Source organism: Diabrotica undecimpunctata, chromosome 5 (assembly GCF_040954645.1).
Source record: "Diabrotica undecimpunctata isolate CICGRU chromosome 5, icDiaUnde3, whole genome shotgun sequence".
NCBI lineage: Eukaryota > Metazoa > Arthropoda > Insecta > Coleoptera > Chrysomelidae > Diabrotica > Diabrotica undecimpunctata.
This window is the reverse complement of record NC_092807.1, coordinates 105518601-105539640: the sequence shown is the minus strand read 5'-3', so window position 1 is coordinate 105539640 and position 21040 is coordinate 105518601. Positions and strand designations below refer to the sequence as shown.

At 32.5% G+C, this 21040-nt stretch overlaps 1 protein-coding gene across 1 annotated transcript in view; it reads right to left on the bottom strand.

Annotated features, from left to right (window-relative positions):
- LOC140442405 (uncharacterized) overlaps positions 1 to 14751 on the bottom strand; it is a 79144-nt gene extending 64393 nt beyond the window's left edge. The window contains exons 1-22 of the mRNA XM_072533479.1: positions 14601 to 14751; positions 12892 to 13125; positions 12113 to 12376; positions 11787 to 12056; positions 11463 to 11732; positions 11139 to 11408; positions 10815 to 11084; positions 10491 to 10760; positions 10166 to 10435; positions 9842 to 10111; positions 9517 to 9786; positions 9192 to 9461; positions 8867 to 9136; positions 8542 to 8811; positions 8217 to 8486; positions 7892 to 8161; positions 7567 to 7836; positions 7242 to 7511; positions 6917 to 7186; positions 6592 to 6861; positions 6264 to 6536; positions 6030 to 6205 (exon numbers count right to left, since the gene is read on the bottom strand). Coding sequence (XP_072389580.1) covers positions 6030 to 6205; positions 6264 to 6536; positions 6592 to 6861; positions 6917 to 7186; positions 7242 to 7511; positions 7567 to 7836; positions 7892 to 8161; positions 8217 to 8486; positions 8542 to 8811; positions 8867 to 9136; positions 9192 to 9461; positions 9517 to 9786; positions 9842 to 10111; positions 10166 to 10435; positions 10491 to 10760; positions 10815 to 11084; positions 11139 to 11408; positions 11463 to 11732; positions 11787 to 12056; positions 12113 to 12376; positions 12892 to 13125; positions 14601 to 14664 — 5601 coding nt within the window. The 5' untranslated portion in view covers positions 14665 to 14751. The remainder of the gene's footprint in view (positions 1 to 6029; positions 6206 to 6263; positions 6537 to 6591; positions 6862 to 6916; positions 7187 to 7241; positions 7512 to 7566; positions 7837 to 7891; positions 8162 to 8216; positions 8487 to 8541; positions 8812 to 8866; positions 9137 to 9191; positions 9462 to 9516; positions 9787 to 9841; positions 10112 to 10165; positions 10436 to 10490; positions 10761 to 10814; positions 11085 to 11138; positions 11409 to 11462; positions 11733 to 11786; positions 12057 to 12112; positions 12377 to 12891; positions 13126 to 14600) is intronic.
- Between the last annotated feature and the right edge of the window lie 6289 nt (positions 14752 to 21040).

Sequence of the window (21040 nt, the reverse complement as noted above, 5' to 3'; positions counted from 1 at the left end):
TTAACATTTGTTCTTGAGCAGGGATATAGTTTAATAAATTTTGTATATAAATCAACTATCACTAGTATATGCTTTTTTCCTGTTGGACTTGGAACTAAATTTGAGATAAAATCCATGGACACTATATTTAGTTTTTCATATACAACATTAGATTTATGTGTTCTGGTTTTTGAAATTCTTTTCTTTGTTTAGTTGACATATTGGGCATTGGGTAGTAATTTCTTTTGCTATACTTATGTCATTCTTTGCAAAATAATTGTCCCTAAATAGCATCCATAGCTTTCTTGAACCAATATGCATATAATTGTTATGTAAATTTTTCAATATTTTCTTTGCTAAAGTTCTAGTTATTACATATACTTCTATGCCATTTATTATTTTATAATAAACTCCATCTTTCTTAAGGACTTTTTGTTTTTCACTCAAATTGATCTGATCTCTTATAATATCTTTTTTAGAATATAATCCAGTACTTTCTACTAATTGATTTAATCCAATTTTTATTGTTCGCTGCCCTTTTTGTGATGTATTTTCTAACCTTGATAAAGCATCTGCCACTATATTGGATTTTCCAGAAATGTATTTGATTTCAAAGGAGTATTCACTCAATATTAGACTCCGCCGATGTATTCTACTGTTTCCATATTTGTTATTTAATATAGATGTTAAAGCTTGGTGATCTGTTTCTATTGTAAATTCATTACCCAACAAATAAAATCTTAATTTTGTGACACAGTGTATTATACTTGCTAGTTCTAATTCTGAAACTGAGTAACCCTTTTCATGTGGCTTTGTAATTCTTGAAATGAATTGTATTGGGTATTCGACCCCATCATGTATTTGTAATAATACCCCTGATAATCTCTCTATTGATGCATCTGTTCTTAATATGAATGGCTGTGTGTAGTCAGGATAGTATATTTTCAAATTTGACAGAAAAATGTTTTTAATCTCTTGGAATGCTAGTTCTTTTCTCTGATCCCATCTCCATTTTACACCTTTTCTCAGTAGTTCAAGTAATGGAATTTCTTTTATACTTAGATCTGGTATCATCCTTTTATAATAATTAATTATTCCAATGAATCCTCTTAAAGTTCTTAAATTGTGTGGTGTTTTATATTCCTGAATGACTTGTGTCCGTTCTGGATCCATTTCGATTCCCTTAGTATTAAGTTTATAACCTAGATATATTACTTCTTTTTGAAAAAATGTACATTTTTCTTGATTTATTTTTAGTCCAACTTTGTCTAATCTGTTAATTATAATTTTTAGGTGTTTCTCATGATCTTCAGCTGTTTTAGAAAAAATTAATATATCATCAATGTAGTGAATTACAAAATGTTCATATTGATCCAAAATATCATGAAGACATCTACATAAAGCACTGCAAGATGATTGAAGTCCAAATGGTACTACTTTGAATTGATATACTACTCCATCTATCTGAAATCCTGTATACTGTCTACTTTTTCTTTCTAGAGGTATTAACCAAAAACTATGCTGTAAATCAATTTTAGTGAAAAATGACATTCCTGTAATTCTTCCTAGTATTCCATCTATACTCATTGGTGCTTCAAATTGCTTTTCAGTGATCTTGTTAATATTCCTTGCATCCAAACATAACCTGATTTCACCTGATCTTTTACGTACTACTACCATAGGTTTTATAAAACGTGTATCTGCCTTCTCAATGATTCCATCTTCTAACATATTATTAATTGTTTTGTTTACTTCTTCTCTGTATTTATATGGTATTGGGTATGATTTTGTTTTAAAATCTTTTTCTTCTTTAACTTTTATACTATGGATATAATTTTGTTCAATTCTATTTTCTTTATTGACAAGTCTCTTGTGTTGCTGCAATATGGAAACGACTATTGATTTATATTCTTCAGGGCAATTTAAAACTTTTATCATATCTTCTTCTTTACAAATAAAATTATTCTTCATTTTGTACTCATTATTCCTTGCTTCCAATTTTACGCACTCCACCTCGTAGGCATCCATCTGCTTAAAATTTCCATTCCTTAAATATTCACTACAATAATTATTCTTTACATTCTTTTGGGACATTTCCCTATCATCAAAATACATTTCTTCTTCATAAACATCATTATTTTCTTTTAATAATATCCTATCAACTCTTATTCCTTCTTCCACCTCATCTTTCTGCATAAATTTAATTATTTGCCCTTCCAAAGTTACCATTTTTTCTTCAAAATCTATCTTTACTTTCTTCTTTTCCAATTCATCATTTCCCATTAATATATCAACACATAAATCCTTGACAATAAATCCTTGCATATTAATTTCTTTATTGAGAATATTAATTTTAAAATTGGCTAGTTTATCAATTTCACCCAATTTCTTATTATTTGCACCAACAATTTTAATTTTTGGAATCTTTATTATATCTGATAGTTTTAATGTATTAAAAATAAAATTCTCCGAGACTAAAGTACTTTCTGAACCAGTATCTATCATAATTTTAATCATTTTATTTTTGACCAAAGCATTTATATAAATTAAATTAATAGATTCAATAATTTTATCTTCATCTAAAGAAATAAATTCAGAAGGTTTTTCATAATAGCAATGGCCTAACTTGTAATTCAGAAAGTTTACTGAACAAAATTTTGATTATTAGAATAATTGTCAGATTGTATCTGACCACTTGGATTTGATGTCCTATGTCTTTCCCTACTATGACTTCTACTCACATTTTCTTGCCTTGTACTATTTCGTTCCCTGTCTTCGCAGCTTCTATTCCTTAGTACACAATTTACCTGTCTGTTATAGTTAGGTCGCTCTGTATTTCTTCTATTGTTAAAATCTTGTCTATTATTATTAGTACTGTTATTAAAATGTTGTCTATTATAATTACTGTTATTATTATTAAAATTTTGTAAATTATTACCATATCTATAATTATTATATGATTGTCTATATTGTTGATTATCATTTTTATTATATTGAAAGTTATTATTGTTTTTTCTGTTGTTATTATTACTTGTCATATTGCCTCTTTGTATTCTTTGAATAAAATTAATAAAACTATCTATTGTTTGAATATTTTGTACAGTTACTGTTTGCACAACATCAGCATCAAAATGTCTAGATACATTTAAGACTGTTTCTTCCTCTCTAAGTGGTGGTTCTAAATATTTTGCAACTGTTATCAGTTTCAATGCATAATCTACCATATTTGATTTTAAATTGTGATTATACTTTCCAAAATATAGAATTTCTCTAAACTTTGCTTGCTCTAATTCACCCCAATAATAATTTAAAAATTTGTTTTCAAATGTTTGAAAATTATCTAAATCATTTTCAATACTAGCAAACCAAGTTGCTGCATTGTCATTTAATGTCACTCTAATATAATCTTTAATATCATTAATATTATTCACTAATCTTAATTTATGTTTTAAACTGTTTATGTATACTCTAGGAGGCAAATTTTTTATATTACCAGAGAATTTAATCCCAGTCTCATTTGTTAAATTTAAGTAAGGTCTCCCTATGTCTCTCATTTGTGAAATATCATCTATTCTCTGTTCCACATTTCTTATTTGATTACTATTTATTTGGATATTTTGTTGTATATCGTCTAATTTTTTTTCTGTGTTTCTTCTGTCTTCGTTAATTTTTACTTCTAAGTTACATTTCTGCAACTCTATTTTCTGTTCTATATCGTATCTTATTATCTTGAATAATCCTCTTTACTTCTGTCCTCTCATTTTCTATCCTTTTCTTGTAGTCATTCCGAATATTTTTTATTTCATTTGCTACTTTTTTCTCTGCAGCTTCAAGTTTTTTATCCATTTGTTTTTCTATTTGTTTTACAATTTTATTATTATTATATTCTATTTTCTTTTCTAATTTTCTATAATTCTCTTCTAATTTCTGTTCCATTTTTTTCATGTCTTCTTTGACTTCTTTTGAATTCTCTTCCAATTTTTTTATGTCTTCTTTGATTTCTTTTGAATTCTCTTCCATTTTTTCGTATTCTCTTCCATTTTTTTCGTATTCTCTTCCATTGTCTTGTTCATCTGCATCATTAATGACATCAAAGCTGCCATATTGACATTTTCCTCTCTTTCTGGACTCATTTCTGCAGTATCTTGTGGAACTTGAACTAAACTCTCCTCTTGTATAGGTTGTGTTTCTACTTCCACATCTTCTTCATTCTTTTTGCTTCTTGTACCTTTCTTTCCTTGAACATTTTGAGACTTTACTTGTTCAAATATAATTAAAAATAAAATCTATAAATTTTTTTTTTACTGATAATTAATTTAATTATATGAGAGCACTTATCTGCCCAAACTAATTCTTTTAAATAGAGAGCCCCACGTTGGGCGCCAATTGTTATGATGTATTGTTTGTTTGAATGATGAGCAATGAGTATTTTTTAATAATATAGGGTTTTTATCGCGGTTCTCAAAGAATTAGTTTGTTAGTACTTTTTTAAATTATCTTTATTATATCTATTATGAAACACACATATATATCTAACCTAGCCAATGTAAATTTAAAATACACTATCTTTAAATTGAAATTCTTATGAAACTAATTAAATTCTATAGACAATGTAAAATTTAAACAAACTATCTTCAAAATTGAAATTGTTATGACACTAACTAAATTATATTAACAAAATTTTGTACCTTTCTGTCACTGAATGCCTAAATGACTGTTTTCCACTATTTAGATTATAATCACCACTCAAATGTCTTCTTCTCAGCTTCGGTTATCCTTGTTTTTGTGAAATTACTTTTTCCAATTATTAGCTTCCACCAATTTAAGATATTTTTCTTCACAGCATTTATAAACCACCAAGCAAACCAGCAAACAGCATTTATATTTATTCTTCTTTTCTATATACCAATATCCAATCACCAAATATATTATTTAATTTTAATATTCAATTAATACTTCTTCCATTATCCAATTATCATTTATACATAACATAATTTTTAATCTTCAATATTTTCTTTATACTGTTTCTTACTTTTGATTTAACTCACTATATTGAACAATTATAACTGATTTGAATTCTTCTTACTAACTGAATGACCTCTAACTGATTGAACTGAATGGACTTTCTTACTAAAACTTTCTGACTGACTGACTGAATCCAAATCACCGGGTATTTATATCTTTTTGGATGTTCCAGAACCATCTGCTAAGAAATCATGTTCCATTTGTTCTATTAAATACATGTCTGAATTTTCTGGAACAAACCATTTCGCAAACAAGGCCATCTCCGGTGATCTAGAGAATTCCATACTTTTCTATTAATAATTTTGTTGACATTTAGGCTTTTCAGATCAGAATATACACTTAAATCATTAAATATATATAAATTGAACATTTTAAACTAACATTATTATTATAACCCCACTTTATATTCGTAATTATTCTTAAACGTCACTTCAGAGTATGTATATCTGGTTGCCTAGTCACATGGCTCACTTAAATATATTTACAACATTAAAATACAACTTTTTACAATTATTATATGCTAATTTCTTAAAAATGCCCTCACATAAATAATTTTTATTAAATTCTCTAGTATATAACTTCTTAAAATAACCAAATACTTGTTATATCTAATATTATGTAGTATATAATTTATAAATTATTTTCTTTAAACACTAATCATATCAATATATATATATATATATATATATATATATATATATATATATATATATATATTATTAATCATAAAAAAGCATATTTATGCCACTGTTCACCTCACTCTTTAGTATACTTAAAATTGTAGAAAGAAAGATAGTACCTACCTGCTCACTGGATTGTGTGTTTAATATATTTATGAAACCAGCTAAAACGTGAGAAGCTTGGTCCTCAAAATAGTGATCTACCACCACACCATATTTTATGTCTACCACAAACTAACCCATACGATCAAACATATCTAGCAATAAAAAGTCAAAAAATAATTTTTTTTATTTAATTTAATGTAACATTTCAAATACTATAACAAAAATTTTCTATTTTTTTTATGTAGCTGTCTTGCATCCTGCATGTTCTGGCCAGTCACAAACATTTAAAGTTGGATTGAAGTGAAGAGATCCGGGACATGTATGTTCATAGGGCACACCGTTTGAACATTGACAAAACTTGGAACAATTCCTTAATGCAAAATAAACAGAATCTGGTCCATCAATAGCTGGGCATACTGAAAAACAAAATATTAATAAAATATGAAAAGACTTATCTAATCTATATTATATTACCAACTCCTTCCTTTTGGCACGAATTAGGCTTAGGTACAACTGGACCAGGATCACAGTCATCATTATTTGTTGGTGTAACAGTAGGGTCTGTAACTATATCTGAACCTCCGCATCCTGCATTCTGTGGCCAATCACAAACATTCAATTTTGGATTAAAGTGAAGACCATCTGGACAACTATGTTCATATGGCACTCCGTTGGAACATTGGCAGAATTTAGAACAATCGCTGAGTGGGGAATAAACAGAATCGGGTCCATCAACTGCTGGGCAAACTATAAAAAAGATGCTTAGAATCTCGAAATATACGGTTTAAATTAGTTGACTTACCGACACCTTCTTTTTGACATGCATTAGGAGCTGGAGTTGGATTTGTGTTATTTCCACTATCTTGTGTTGGTGTAACAGTAGGGTCTGTAACTATATCTGAACCTCCGCATCCTGCATTCTGTGGCCAATCACAAACATTCAATTTTGCATTAAAGTGAAGACCATCTGGACAACTATGTTCATATGGCACTCCGTTGGAACATTGGCAGAATTTAGAACAATCGCTGAGTGGGAAATATACCGAATCGGGTCCATCAACTGCTGGGCAAACTATAAAAAAGATGCTTAGAATCTCGAACTATACGGTGTATATTAGTTGACTTACCGACACCTTCTTTTTGACATGCATTAGGAGCTGGGGTTGGATTTGTGTTATTTCCACTATCTTGTGTTGGTGTAACAGTAGGGTCTGTAACTATATCTGAACCTCCGCATCCTGCATTCTGTGGCCAATCACAAACATTCAATTTTGGATTAAAGTGAAGACCATCTGGACAACTATGTTCATATGGCACTCCGTTGGAACATTGACAGAATTTAGAACAATCGCTGAGTGGGAAATATACCGAATCGGGTCCATCAACTGCTGGGCAAACTATAAAAAAGATGCTTAGAATCTCGAACTATACGGTGTATATTAATTGACTTACCGACACCTTCTTTTTGACATGCATTAGGAGCTGGGGTTGGATTTGTGTTATTTCCACTATCTTGTGTTGGTGTAACAGTAGGGTCTGTAACTATATCTGAACCTCCGCATCCTGCATTCTGTGGCCAATCACAAACATTCAATTTTGGATTAAAGTGAAGACCATCTGGACAACTATGTTCATATGGCACTCCGTTGGAACATTGACAGAATTTAGAACAATCGCTGAGTGGGAAATATACCGAATCGGGTCCATCAACTGCTGGGCAAACTATAAAAAAGATGCTTAGAATCTCGAACTATACGGTGTATATTAGTTGACTTACCGACACCTTCTTTTTGACATGCATTAGGAGCTAGGGTTGGATTTGTGTTATTTCCACTATCTTGTGTTGGTGTAACAGTAGGGTCTGTAACTACATCTGAACCTCCACATCCTGCATTCTGTGGCCAATCACAAACATTCAATTTTGGATTAAAGTGAAGACCATCTGGACAAGTATGTTCATATGGCACTCCGTTGGAACATTGACAGAATTTAGAACAATCGCTGAGTGGGAAATATACCGAATCGAGTCCATCAACTGCTGGGCAAACTATAAAAAAGATGCTTAGAATCTCGACCTATACGGTGTATATTAGTTGACTTACCGACACCTTCTTTTTGACATGCATTAGGAGCTGGGGTTGGATTTGTGTTATTTCCACTATCTTGTGTTGGTGTAACAGTAGGGTCTGTAACTATATCTGAACCTCCGCATCCTGCATTCTGTGGCCAATCACAAACATTCAATTTTGGATTAAAGTGAAGACCATCTGGACAACTATGTTCATATGGCACTCCGTTGGAACATTGACAGAATTTAGAACAATCGCTGAGTGGGAAATATACCGAATCGGGTCCATCAACTGCTGGGCAAACTATAAAAAAGATGCTTAGAATCTCGAACTATACGGTGTGTATTAGTTGACTTACCGACACCTTCTTTTTGACATGCATTAGGAGCTGGGGTTGGATTTGTGTTATTTCCACTATCTTGTGTTGGTGTAACAGTAGGGTCTGTAACTACATCTGAACCTCCGCATCCTGCATTCTGTGGCCAATCACAAACATTCAATTTTGGATTAAAGTGAAGACCATCTGGACAACTATGTTCATATGGCACTCCGTTGGAACATTGGCAGAATTTAGAACAATCGCTGAGTGGGGAATAAACAGAATCGGGTCCATCAACTGCTGGGCAAACTATAAAAAAGATGCTTAGAGTCTCGAACTATACGGTTTAAATTAGTTGACTTACCGACACCTTCTTTTTGACATGCATTAGGAGCTGGAGTTGGATTTGTGTTATTTCCACTATCTTGTGTTGGTGTAACAGTAGGGTCTGTAACTATATCTGAACCACCGCATCCTGCATTCTGTGGCCAATCACAAACATTCAATTTTGGATTAAAGTGAAGACCATCTGGACAACTATGTTCATATGGCACTCCGTTGGAACATTGACAGAATTTAGAACAATCGCTGAGTGGGAAATATACCGAATCGGGTCCATCAACTGCTGGGCAAACTATAAAAAAGATGCTTAGAATCTCGAACTATACGGTGTATATTAGTTGACTTACCGACACCTTCTTTTTGACATGCATTAGGAGCTGGGGTTGGATTTGTGTTATTTCCACTATCTTGTGTTGGTGTAACAGTAGGGTCTGTAACTATATCTGAACCTCCGCATCCTGCATTCTGTGGCCAATCACAAACATTCAATTTTGGATTAAAGTGAAGACCATCTGGACAACTATGTTCATATGGCACTCCGTTGGAACATTGACAGAATTTAGAACAATCGCTGAGTGGGAAATATACCGAATCGGGTCCATCAACTGCTGGGCAAACTATAAAAAAGATGCTTAGAATCTCGAACTATACGGTGTATATTAGTTGACTTACCGACACCTTCTTTTTGACATGCATTAGGAGCTGGGGTTGGATTTGTGTTATTTCCACTATCTTGTGTTGGTGTAACAGTAGGGTCTGTAACTACATCTGAACCTCCGCATCCTGCATTCTGTGGCCAATCACAAACATTCAATTTTGGATTAAAGTGAAGACCATCTGGACAACTATGTTCATATGGCACTCCGTTGGAACATTGACAGAATTTAGAACAATCGCTGAGTGGGAAATATACCGAATCGGGTCCATCAACTGCTGGGCAAACTATAAAAAAGATGCTTAGAATCTCGAACTATACGGTGTATATTAGTTGACTTACCGACACCTTCTTTTTGACATGCATTAGGAGCTGGGGTTGGATTTGTGTTATTTCCACTATCTTGTGTTGGTGTAACAGTAGGGTCTGTAACTATATCTGAACCTCCGCATCCTGCATTCTGTGGCCAATCACAAACATTCAATTTTGGATTAAAGTGAAGACCATCTGGACAACTATGTTCATATGGCACTCCGTTGGAACATTGACAGAATTTAGAACAATCGCTGAGTGGGAAATATACCGAATCGGGTCCATCAACTGCTGGGCAAACTATAAAAAAGATGCTTAGAATCTCGAACTATACGGTGTATATTAGTTGACTTACCGACACCTTCTTTTTGACATGCATTAGGAGCTGGGGTTGGATTTGTGTTATTTCCACTATCTTGTGTTGGTGTAACAGTAGGGTCTGTAACTATATCTGAACCTCCGCATCCTGCATTCTGTGGCCAATCACAAACATTCAATTTTGGATTAAAGTGAAGACCATCTGGACAACTATGTTCATATGGCACTCCGTTGGAACATTGGCAGAATTTAGAACAATCGCTAAGGGGGAAATAAACCGAATGAGGTCCATCAACTGCTGGGCAAACTAAAAAAAGATGCTTAGAATTTCGAACTATACGGTGTATATTAGTTGACTTACCGACACCTTCTTTTTGACATGCATTAGGAGCTGGGGTTGGATTTGTGTTATTTCCACTATCTTGTGTTGGTGTAACAGTAGGGTCTGTAACTACATCTGAACCTCCGCATCCTGCATTCTGTGGCCAATCACAAACATTCAATTTTGCATTAAAGTGAAGACCATCTGGACAACTATGTTCATATGGCACTCCGTTGGAACATTGGCAGAATTTAGAACAATCGCTGAGTGGGAAATATACCGAATCGGGTCCATCAACTGCTGGGCAAACTATAAAAAAGATGCTTAGAATCTCGAACTATACGGTGTATATTAGTTGACTTACCGACACCTTCTTTTTGACATGCATTAGGAGCTGGGGTTGGATTTGTGTTATTTCCACTATCTTGTGTTGGTGTAACAGTAGGGTCTGTAACTATATCTGAACCTCCGCATCCTGCATTCTGTGGCCAATCACAAACATTCAATTTTGGATTAAAGTGAAGACCATCTGGACAACTATGTTCATATGGCACTCCGTTGGAACATTGGCAGAATTTAGAACAATCGCTAAGGGGGAAATAAACCGAATCAGGTCCATCAACTGCTGGGCAAACTAAAAAAAGATGCTTATAATCTCGAACTATACGGTGTATATTAGTTGACTTACCGACACCTTCTTTTTGACATGCATTAGGAGCTGGGGTTGGATTTGTGTTATTTCCACTATCTTGTGTTGGTGTAACAGTAGGGTCAGTAACTACATCTGAACCTCCGCATCCTGCATTCTGTGGCCAATCACAAACATTCAATTTTGAATTAAAGTGAAGACCATCTGGACAACTATGTTCATATGGCACTCCGTTGGAACATTGGCAGAATTTAGAACAATCGCTAAGGGGGAAATAAACCGAATCAGGTCCATCAACTGCTGGGCAAACTAAAAAAAGATGCTTAGAATCTCGAACTATACGGTGTATATTAGTTGACTTACCGACACCTTCTTTTTGACATGCATTAGGAGCTGGGGTTGGATTTGTGTTATTTCCACTATCTTGTGTTGGTGTAACAGTAGGGTCTGTAACTACATCTGAACCTCCGCATCCTGCATTCTGTGGCCAATCACAAACATTCAATTTTGGATTAAAGTGAAGACCATCTGGACAACTATGTTCATATGGCACTCCGTTGGAACATTGGCAGAATTTAGAACAATCGCTAAGGGGGAAATAAACCGAATCAGGTCCATCAACTGCTGGGCAAACTAAAAAAAGATGCTTAGAATCTCGAACTATACGGTGTATATTAGTTGACTTACCGACACCTTCTTTTTGACATGCATTAGGAGCTGGGGTTGGATTTGTGTTATTTCCACTATCTTGTGTTGGTGTAATAGTAGGGTCTGTAACTACATCTGAACCTCCGCATCCTGCATTCTGTGGCCAATCACAAACATTCAATTTTGGATTAAAGTGAAGACCATCTGGACAACTATGTTCATATGGCACTCCGTTGGAACATTGGCAGAATTTAGAACAATCGCTAAGGGGGAAATAAACCGAATCAGGTCCATCAACTGCTGGGCAAACTAAAAAAAGATGCTTAGAATCTCGAACTATACGGTGTATATTAGTTGACTTACCGACACCTTCTTTTTGACATGCATTAGGAGCTGGGGTTGGATTTGTGTTATTTCCACTATCTTGTGTTGGTGTAATAGTAGGGTCTGTAACTACATCTGAACCTCCGCATCCTGCATTCTGTGGCCAATCACAAACATTCAATTTTGGATTAAAGTGAAGACCATCTGGACAACTATGTTCATATGGCACTCCGTTGGAACATTGACAGAATTTAGAACAATCGCTGAGTGGGAAATAAACCGAATCGGGTCCATCAACCGCTGGACAAACTGCAAAAAAAATTAATTTTTTTCTAGAAATTAGATAAATTGATTACTTTACTAACCAATGCCTTCTTTTTGACATGAATTAGAATTCGGAGCGGTTGAATCTGTTGGTGTAGATGGTGTGGTGACAGTAGGGCATGTATGAGTTTCTGAGCCGCTACAACCTGCATTCTCTGGCCAGTCACAAACATTTAATGTGGGATTAAAATGAAGGCCGTCTGGACATTTGTGTTCATATGGAACACCGTTTGAGCATTGACAAAATTTGGTACAATCTTTTTGAGGGAAATATATGGAATCTGGTCCATCAATCGGAGGACAAACTGTAAATAATATAAAATTGTTTATTGTATTATTAGGTAATATGTAGAGTTGGGGAGGATGGTTATTATGAGAAATAACAATGTAATGTTTTAGTAAAACTAGTTTGTCTATTTATGTTATCTTCCCCTCGTCTCTTTTTTGATTCCTATTATGTTCATTTCTTCAATAATGTTTTGTGTAGTTGTGTTATAATAAGTTTCCCGTTACTTTTTATAACTGTTTATGGATATACAGAAGTTACATTTTTAATAACACTTTTATATTTGATTAAGTGTGTTGTGGTCTTTTATGCCTTTTGTTCTAGTATCAATATCCTTATTCAATATTTTTTTTACTTTCATATAATTCATTAAAAATTATTGTTATTAAATTTTGATAAGATCTTCAGCTTAGTTTCATCAAAATATTATGGAAACATGTAGAATATTGATAGAAGAAATATATTCTGGACCACGATCTTTAAAACCATGAATAAGACCATACACCATATTACGAAAAATACTTATATACTCACGAAAACTTTCAAGTAAGCAAGAATTTTGGTCTTCATTATCATCGCTAGACGGATTAACAATTTCTCCTTCACAGCCTGCTACGATTGGATAATCACAAACGTTCAATTTCGAATTGAAGTGTAGACCTGACGAACAGTTATGTACGTAAGGAACGCCGTTTGAACATTGATAGAATTTTGAACAGTCTTCGTGGGGAAAGTAAACGGAGTCTGGACCATCAACCTTCGGGCATTCTGTAAAATGAGAAAGTACTAAAAAATATCCAAACGGAGAGTACTTTTAATAAAAGTGGACTTTTTGGTTATTTATCTCTTTTGGATAGTATTTAGCTTGGTGGGAGAAACTTAGCCAGGAATTTGCATATATATATTAGTCTAGAACTAAAAATTTCCAGTTGATTTTAAAGTCAGATTCACAATTGCTTAAGAGTGTATTTTGGCGACTAGCTTTAGTGTAAGATTTGAGGTGCAGGGGAAAGGGTAAGCAATTAATTAAACTGAAATATGATAGTGTTAAATGACAGAGCTCTTACGGTTTCAATAAAGAATTATAAAGATGAAAAATGAAAATGTGCTACTTTTTTACAATTCATAAATTTTATCAATGGTTCGTTTGTGATCTCTGTAGTATGTTTAATTATACAAATCACAAAATTTTTAAAATTAGACTCCGGATTTCTAAGCATATTGTTTATGGTACGTAATTAATAAAAGCGGGACTATTTTATATTCTTGAACCATACTATATTTAATATAAAATTAGTATTTCTTGGGTTTAGGTCAATAAGTAATATTCAATTTGGAACTAGATTTTATTGTCCATTGAAATCAACGTTTCAGCAGGAAACCCTTGCCTTTAGGACAAGGAATATTAGGAACAAAAAATTATTGTAAAATATATCAAAAACGTAAAACGGGACACTGACTTGATTGAATTGACTGAAGTAAAATTGATATCTGATATCTCATGGTTTACTGTCATTAGTATATTATTATATTTATGTGGCGTATCATTGGTGTTTTTGAAAAAGGTAAAGTGGAAATGTGTTATGACTTTAAGAGTTTTTTATGGTGTTATATTTATTATTATTTAAATCAGATTGAAATTTATTTTATTTATGCTCTGTGTATCTTTTTTGTCATTGATTGCATTGGTATTTTTTTTTTATTTCTATTGATTCGTATATCTCCCTTTTCTTTTTGTTTTGTCCGGTTTTTAAAATTGTGATGTTTTCGAAGTCGATAAATTTATGCTTCTTCCACTTCCACATGCTATCATCATGATATAAGATATTAATTTTACTTCAGTCAATTCAATAATGTCAGTGTCTCGTTTTACGTTTTGGTAAGTTTTTTATATATATTTTACAATAACTAATATAATAATATAAAAATATATTTTATTTTACAATAATTTTCTACATTTTAAAATCTTGACAAAAGCGAGGGTTTCCTGCCGAATTGTTGATTTCAATGGACATTAAAATCTAGTTCCAAATTTAATATTACTTATTGAACCTATACCCAAGAAATACTAATTTTATATTAAATATAAAGGCAGATAGGAGAATAAATATTTTTACGTTAATATAGGAAAACAATATAGGAATTCTCATAAAAACAAAAAATTTGAAAATAAAAAAGGGTTTTAAACATGTATATTAGAAAGAAGAAAACGATTTTTCTTCATTTAAATATACGTTACTTACCTACGTTAGCCAATCCGGAATTGACACTAACACAAAAAAATAATAAAATCAGAACTGGAACCATCTTTCTACTGTACAAGCAAAAACTAGGTTCAAATCTAAAATTGTCTATTGGTGATGAATGAGTGTCTCCTTTTATATTAGCAAATATCTATTAAGATTAAAGAAGATCCGATAAATAAAAAAATACTAAAAGTTAATTCTGTTTTCCGTTCTAAAGTCGCCAATATTTTTCTCGAAAATAATATACCGATTACGGTTTATCCTGTCACATGATATCGGGGCAATAAATTATTGTAACGTTGTGCAGTGACAAAGATTGCAATCATTCAAAGGTTTTATTAAAATAATTATTGTATTATTTTCATATCAAATATTTGTTTGTCAATCCTACTTTCCTTGATTTTTTTATAATGCTACGGCTTAGTTGTTTACGGATAATAATGCAAATCTTCAGCAGGTGTTGTTGGTATTAACAAGAACCCTGTTATTCACTTAAATTAATTTTTTTTCTCCTAGCTTTAGGTTCGAGATTTCTTTTAATTAGTTCTATTTTATTATTGGGTGTTGATTGAATAGTAATGCGCAACTTATAGCCTCCCCTATTCAATTGTCAATCTTGCCCTTGGCTTGCGGAAGATCTAATAAAAAATGCTCCTATATTGGGGTAGGCCAGAGGAAACCACTAAATTACACACAACCAAACTTATATGGAATCACCATGTTTTACAAACCAATATTTATTTCTTGCGAAAAAACTTGATATTGTTGCGAAGAATAAAGGTTTTTATTAAAAATAAACAAACCAATAAAACAACCAGATAACACAGCCCGGTACGGTATAGACTATTTGTTTTAGTTGTAAATTACCAAACCAAAATAAACAAACTAACTTTCGCTTTCAAAACCAAAAATATGTCTTATGTGGGGTTAACGGATGTGCAAAAGGGAAAGATTATTGGTCTTGTGGAATAAGGAATGTCTCAAAGGGACATAGCTACAGTGGTAGGCGTAACATAGGTCGTTGTGTTAAAAACCTATGCTAGGTATCACGAGTTAGGAACGCTTAAGAATAGAGGATAAAGTCGCCAAAAAGTAACAATGGCTTGCCACGATCGTTTTATTGTCTTCTTCTTCTTCTTCTTCCTTCTTGTATGTAGGCTTTAAAGCATGTTTCTTCTTCAGTATTAGCCTCCTAAATTGTTTAAATTATCGCACCATCTTTTTCTTAGTCTGCCAATACTTCTTCGTCCATTTGATAGAATGTGTTCGTTCCACTCCTGTTTCCGTTTTGTCAGTCGTCCATTTATGTCTTCTATATTGCACGCTCTTCTTATTTTTTCGCTTCTTTCTCTATCCAACAGACTTTCCCTGATATTCGTCGGAGTATTTTCATCTCTGTTGTTTCTAGTAGTCATCTCGTTTTAAATGTGTCAGGTCTTGTCTTCGCCGTGTGTATTAATATAGGTCTACTTGCTGCTTTATAGATTCATGTTTTTGTGTCTTGTCTTAGGTGTTTGTTCTTCCAGATTATGTCATTAAGAGATCCCGCCGCTTTACTTGCTTTTAAGCTTTGTTGTCGTACTTCTTCTTCAACATCTCCGTAACTAGTTTTATCTATTCCCAGATATCTAAACCTTGCTTCCTGCTTTATTATTTTCTCATCAATTTCAATTTTACATCGTAGTGGATATTTAGATGTTGTCATACATTTGGTTTTTTCTGCTGATATTATCATTTTGTATTTCTTGGCTGTTGTATTAAAGATGTGTGTTAATCTTTGAAGCTCGTCTTCTGTCTCAGCGATTAATGCGGCGTCGTCTGCGTAACATTTCGTCCATTATTATATTAAAGGGAAGTGGGCTTGACGAGTCACCCTGTCTGACTCCGCTTTGTACTGGTATACACTGTGTTAGTTTTCCATTTATCTTTGTATTCGATTATGAAAGTAGATGTTTTTGATGGTTTGTTTTCGATGTTTTATTGTCCAAGTAGTTAAAAGAGACCTAACACTTTTTCACCCGCAACTCCAATAGCGGCATTTGGGAGGGTACAGGTATTAGTGTTACAGTTGAAACGATAAGAAACTTAAGTGGGACTTCGTGCCCAAAGACTATGTAGCAGTAGATAGTTAGGGTTTCCCTAGTTAACCAGGCAGCACAAGATTGATTGCCTAAATTGGTGCCTTCAACACCAAAATTGGAACATTGGAAATTGGCAAAATGGCTATTTTCACACGAAACCAGAATTTGTGTAAAATTATATAACCAATGAATTCGTGTACTTAGAGAAAGCGGAAGACAAGCAAGAATGGAAACAGCCAATCTGTTCACAGACATAAAGGAGAAAGTGTTATTTTCTGGGGAAGTGATATGTGCGGTGAAAAACTCCTTTAATTTCCATTCAACTAACTTTAATAGCTCGCAGGTATGTTGATCTGGTTCTAGAACCTGTAGTTAGACTTTGAAAAAGTGCAGTAAAAAAAATTTAATTTTCGTGCATGATAATGCACCTCCACATACCAGCAGAGTCACTACAGACTTCCATAATAAGAAATATAAGATGATTCCATGTAAGTTTGGTTGTGTGTAATTTATCTTAATTATATATCATTATGATAATAGTGATCGGAACCCAAGATTCAGTAGGGAAGAACAACAACAAATAAAACACAGGGCATTATCCGTGTAAATCAAAGCATCCAATGGTTCACAATTAAATAAAGAATGTCTGAAGATAGGTAGAATTGGGAAGATAATTTTTTTCAAATGAAACGTTTAAACTAAATATATTGTGAATTACTGATGAATTCGACCGTTACTTTATGGAAATTCATTTTATCTAACAATAAAAAATTAAACCTTTTGATTTCAAAAATTCCACAAAATTTATTATCACTACAGCTGTTGCTGTTTTGGCAGAGTGCCTTTCTGAGTGATCAATTTTTGACATGAGAACTATTTGTCTCCAGTTGGCCCTTCAGAATTATGTTTGAATCTTTTAATTTGCTAATTTCCATAGATTCTAATAAAAACAGCTTAAGGTCTTTATTTTGAACAGAAATTGGTCATTAAAAGAATGATTATGGTCTAGAAGGTGAATTGAAAGCTCTTTTATGCTCTGATATTCGTTTGTTAAAAGTTATACCAGTTTGACCGAAGTAAGTTTTTGTATTAATTTTTTAAGTTGAACATTTAAGTTTGTAGACACCACTGTGTCAAATATATTTGCCTTAGTTGTTTGTTCTAAAAGCTGGTGTTATTCCTTTCTTTTTTATGTGTTTGGCTATTTTTGTTGATATCTTGCCTGTATATGTACTCGAGCGGAAGGTACAGAGAATCCTAGTATTCCCCCTACAGAAACTTTTATTCTAGTAAAAAACCTTTTAGACCATAATATTAGAAATCCAATTATTACATCTAAAATTTTACATCTTATTGAAATTTGCATAAACCAGGACTATTTTGAATTTAATAATCAAATATATACAAATAACAGTGTAGGACTTATAATGGGTAATTCTGTAAGCTCATTGCTATCAGATATTTTTTGGATCATTTAGAAACAAGGATTTTAAAACATACCATATTCAAATAGTTTTCATATTGGTGGAGATACGTAGACGATGTACTGGTGTGTTTTCCAGAAACTAACAGCCAATTTGGCCAATTCTTTTCGTATATTAATTCACTCCATAGTCACATTGAATTTACAATAGAAACAGAATAGAATTATTCCAAAAATTTTCTAGATGTAAAAATTATCAAACTAAAAACAAACATGAGTTCTCTGTATTTTATAAACCTACCTATACACAACTCATCATCCCATCCTACACAACATAAATTGGCAACCTATCGTAGTATGTTACAAAGATTAATAGAAATTCCCATGTCAAAAAACAAATTCGAGATAGCATTAAATATTATTAAGCAAATGAGAGTAAACTACATAAGAAAGACCTGAAATTAGAATTTCCACCACTAGGAAAAAAACCCTGTACCTACTGCTCGATTACATATACAGAAAAGATATCAATAAAAATAGCCAAATACATAAAAAAGAAAGGAATAACACCAGCCATAAGAACAAACAACAACTTAAACAAATATATTAAAAACAACGAGAGCCAAAAGAAAAAGCACTTATAGAATAGAATAAAATATTCTTTATTAATCCAATGAGATCACAATGTGATATAGGACAAGTCATATAGTTACATAAAGCATAATCAACAAGTTATATAGGACAATTACATAAAACATAATCAACAAAATATAGATTAATATAAAATATATATATGCAATATAGAACGTCTCTGAACCCCGTCGGTCCTCTATCCCTGTAGTTTTTTATTAAGTCAAAATAATCATTTAGGTTGTAAACGCATAATTGGATCAAGCATGATTTTAATTTATTTTTGAATTTTTGAATATTATTTTCATTTCTCACATTAAGTGGCAAACAATTGTAAAATTTAGATCCTGTAAAATCAGGACTAGTTTCAAAAAGAGTTGTGGAGTGTTTACACACGCTTATCAACCTCACGTGTCTTGACTTGTCGGGTAATTATGAAAGTCAGAGTTGAGAATAATACACTTATAAATATATATAAAGCATGGAAAGTCAACAGTCTGTGTTCAATAAAATATTTACGACATGATTGTCTATTATCAATATTGAATATCAATCTGAGAATTTTCTTTTGAGTTAGAAAAACTCTAGAAGAGTTCCTAGAGTTTCCCCACAAGACAATATTATAGGCCATATATGAATAAACCAATGCATAATACAGACTTATCAATTGATTGGTATTAAATAGAGTTTTCAACTGAAGGACCTTATTCATTGTTTTGCAGACTTTAGTAACATTTTCATCCCATGTCATATTACTTTCTAGAATGCTACCAAGAAATATTGTTGTATCACTAAAAGGTATTTCCTCAGAACTAACTGTGATCTTGGGATGGCTTACAGCGCGAGTAGAACTGGATACAAATAGTTTTCTTTGCATTTACCATTTAAGAGTTCCTTTTACAATGGGTTGTAATTTCCTGTGCTACCAAGTTAATTTTTGATTACTTCAGCTGACTCGTCAACTACAATTGTTAAATCATCTGCATAGAGAACTCTATGATCTGCAGTTAAACAATTTATCAAATCATTGATATATAAAAGAAATATTAAGAGTCCCAAAACGGAGTCTTGTGGTACACCTTGATCAAGATTAAAAACAGATGACTTCTTATTATGTACTTTTACTAGGAATTTACGATGTTGTAAGTATGACCTTAACCAGTTCAAGAAGTGACCCCGAAAACCAAGGGCTTCTAATTTATGCAGTATAATTTCAATGTCCATAGAGTCAAAAGCCTTAGTTAAGTCAAAAAAGAGTGCACCCACATACCTTTTTCGATCCAAGGCAGTGTGGATATAATTAAATATTGAAATAGAGGCACTCTCTGTAGATTTATTAGGAAGAAACCCATGCTGGCATTTATTTAAGATATCATATTTATTAAGAAAATTAACATTTTATTGTAAATACACTTTTCAATAATCTTAGAGAGTACACTTATTACAGTGATTGGCCTGTAATTATCAACCAAACATGGATCTCACTTTTTGAAAATTGGACTAACTACTCCCGTTTTAAGGTCACTTGGAAACTTGCTATCCTTGACAGATAGGTTGATGATGTGAGACAGAACAGGAGATATATATGAAGAAATGTATTTAATTAGTTTAGTAGGGATTTGGTCAATACCTACTGAGCTGGTATAGTTTAAGGAAGATATAACATTCTCAATATCAAATGGTGAGAACTCAGAAAAAAAGAATGTGTTGTTAATAATTGTAATAGTTGTGAAATCGTTAAAGGTATAGTTATTGAAATGTTTTAATAATGTGTGTTTGACTGATGTACAAAAATACTCACCAAATTTGTTTGCTATCTGTTCTGGATGTATCAATTTATTAGTAGTGTATAAATACAGTAGTGTATATAAACTTAAATATGGGGACTGTTAAAAAAACTTCCATCGGTCAAACTGGTAGAACTTTTAACAAACACGGCAGACTGTGCCATAATTTTCGAGGGAGGACAAATCCTGGTGGAGTTTCTATGATTTATTATATGTTTCTCAGTATTGATTTCCAACCTTCGATAGAATGAACTTTAAGAATATAAACTATTTTATTATTCCCCGTTGGATGTAAGTACATATACTTATTTTTATATATATTATTTATATAATTTTTATCTGCAACAAGTTGGCTAATATCTTTGTTTAATACAATTGTGAAAGTGGGACAAATGCTAGATGAATGAAAGCGCAATATCGCAATATTTGGGCCTGTGAACAGAATCTACGACTCTGATATGAGTCAGTTTTTACAATGAAATAAATACTCTTATAATTTATATTTGTTGTTGTTAA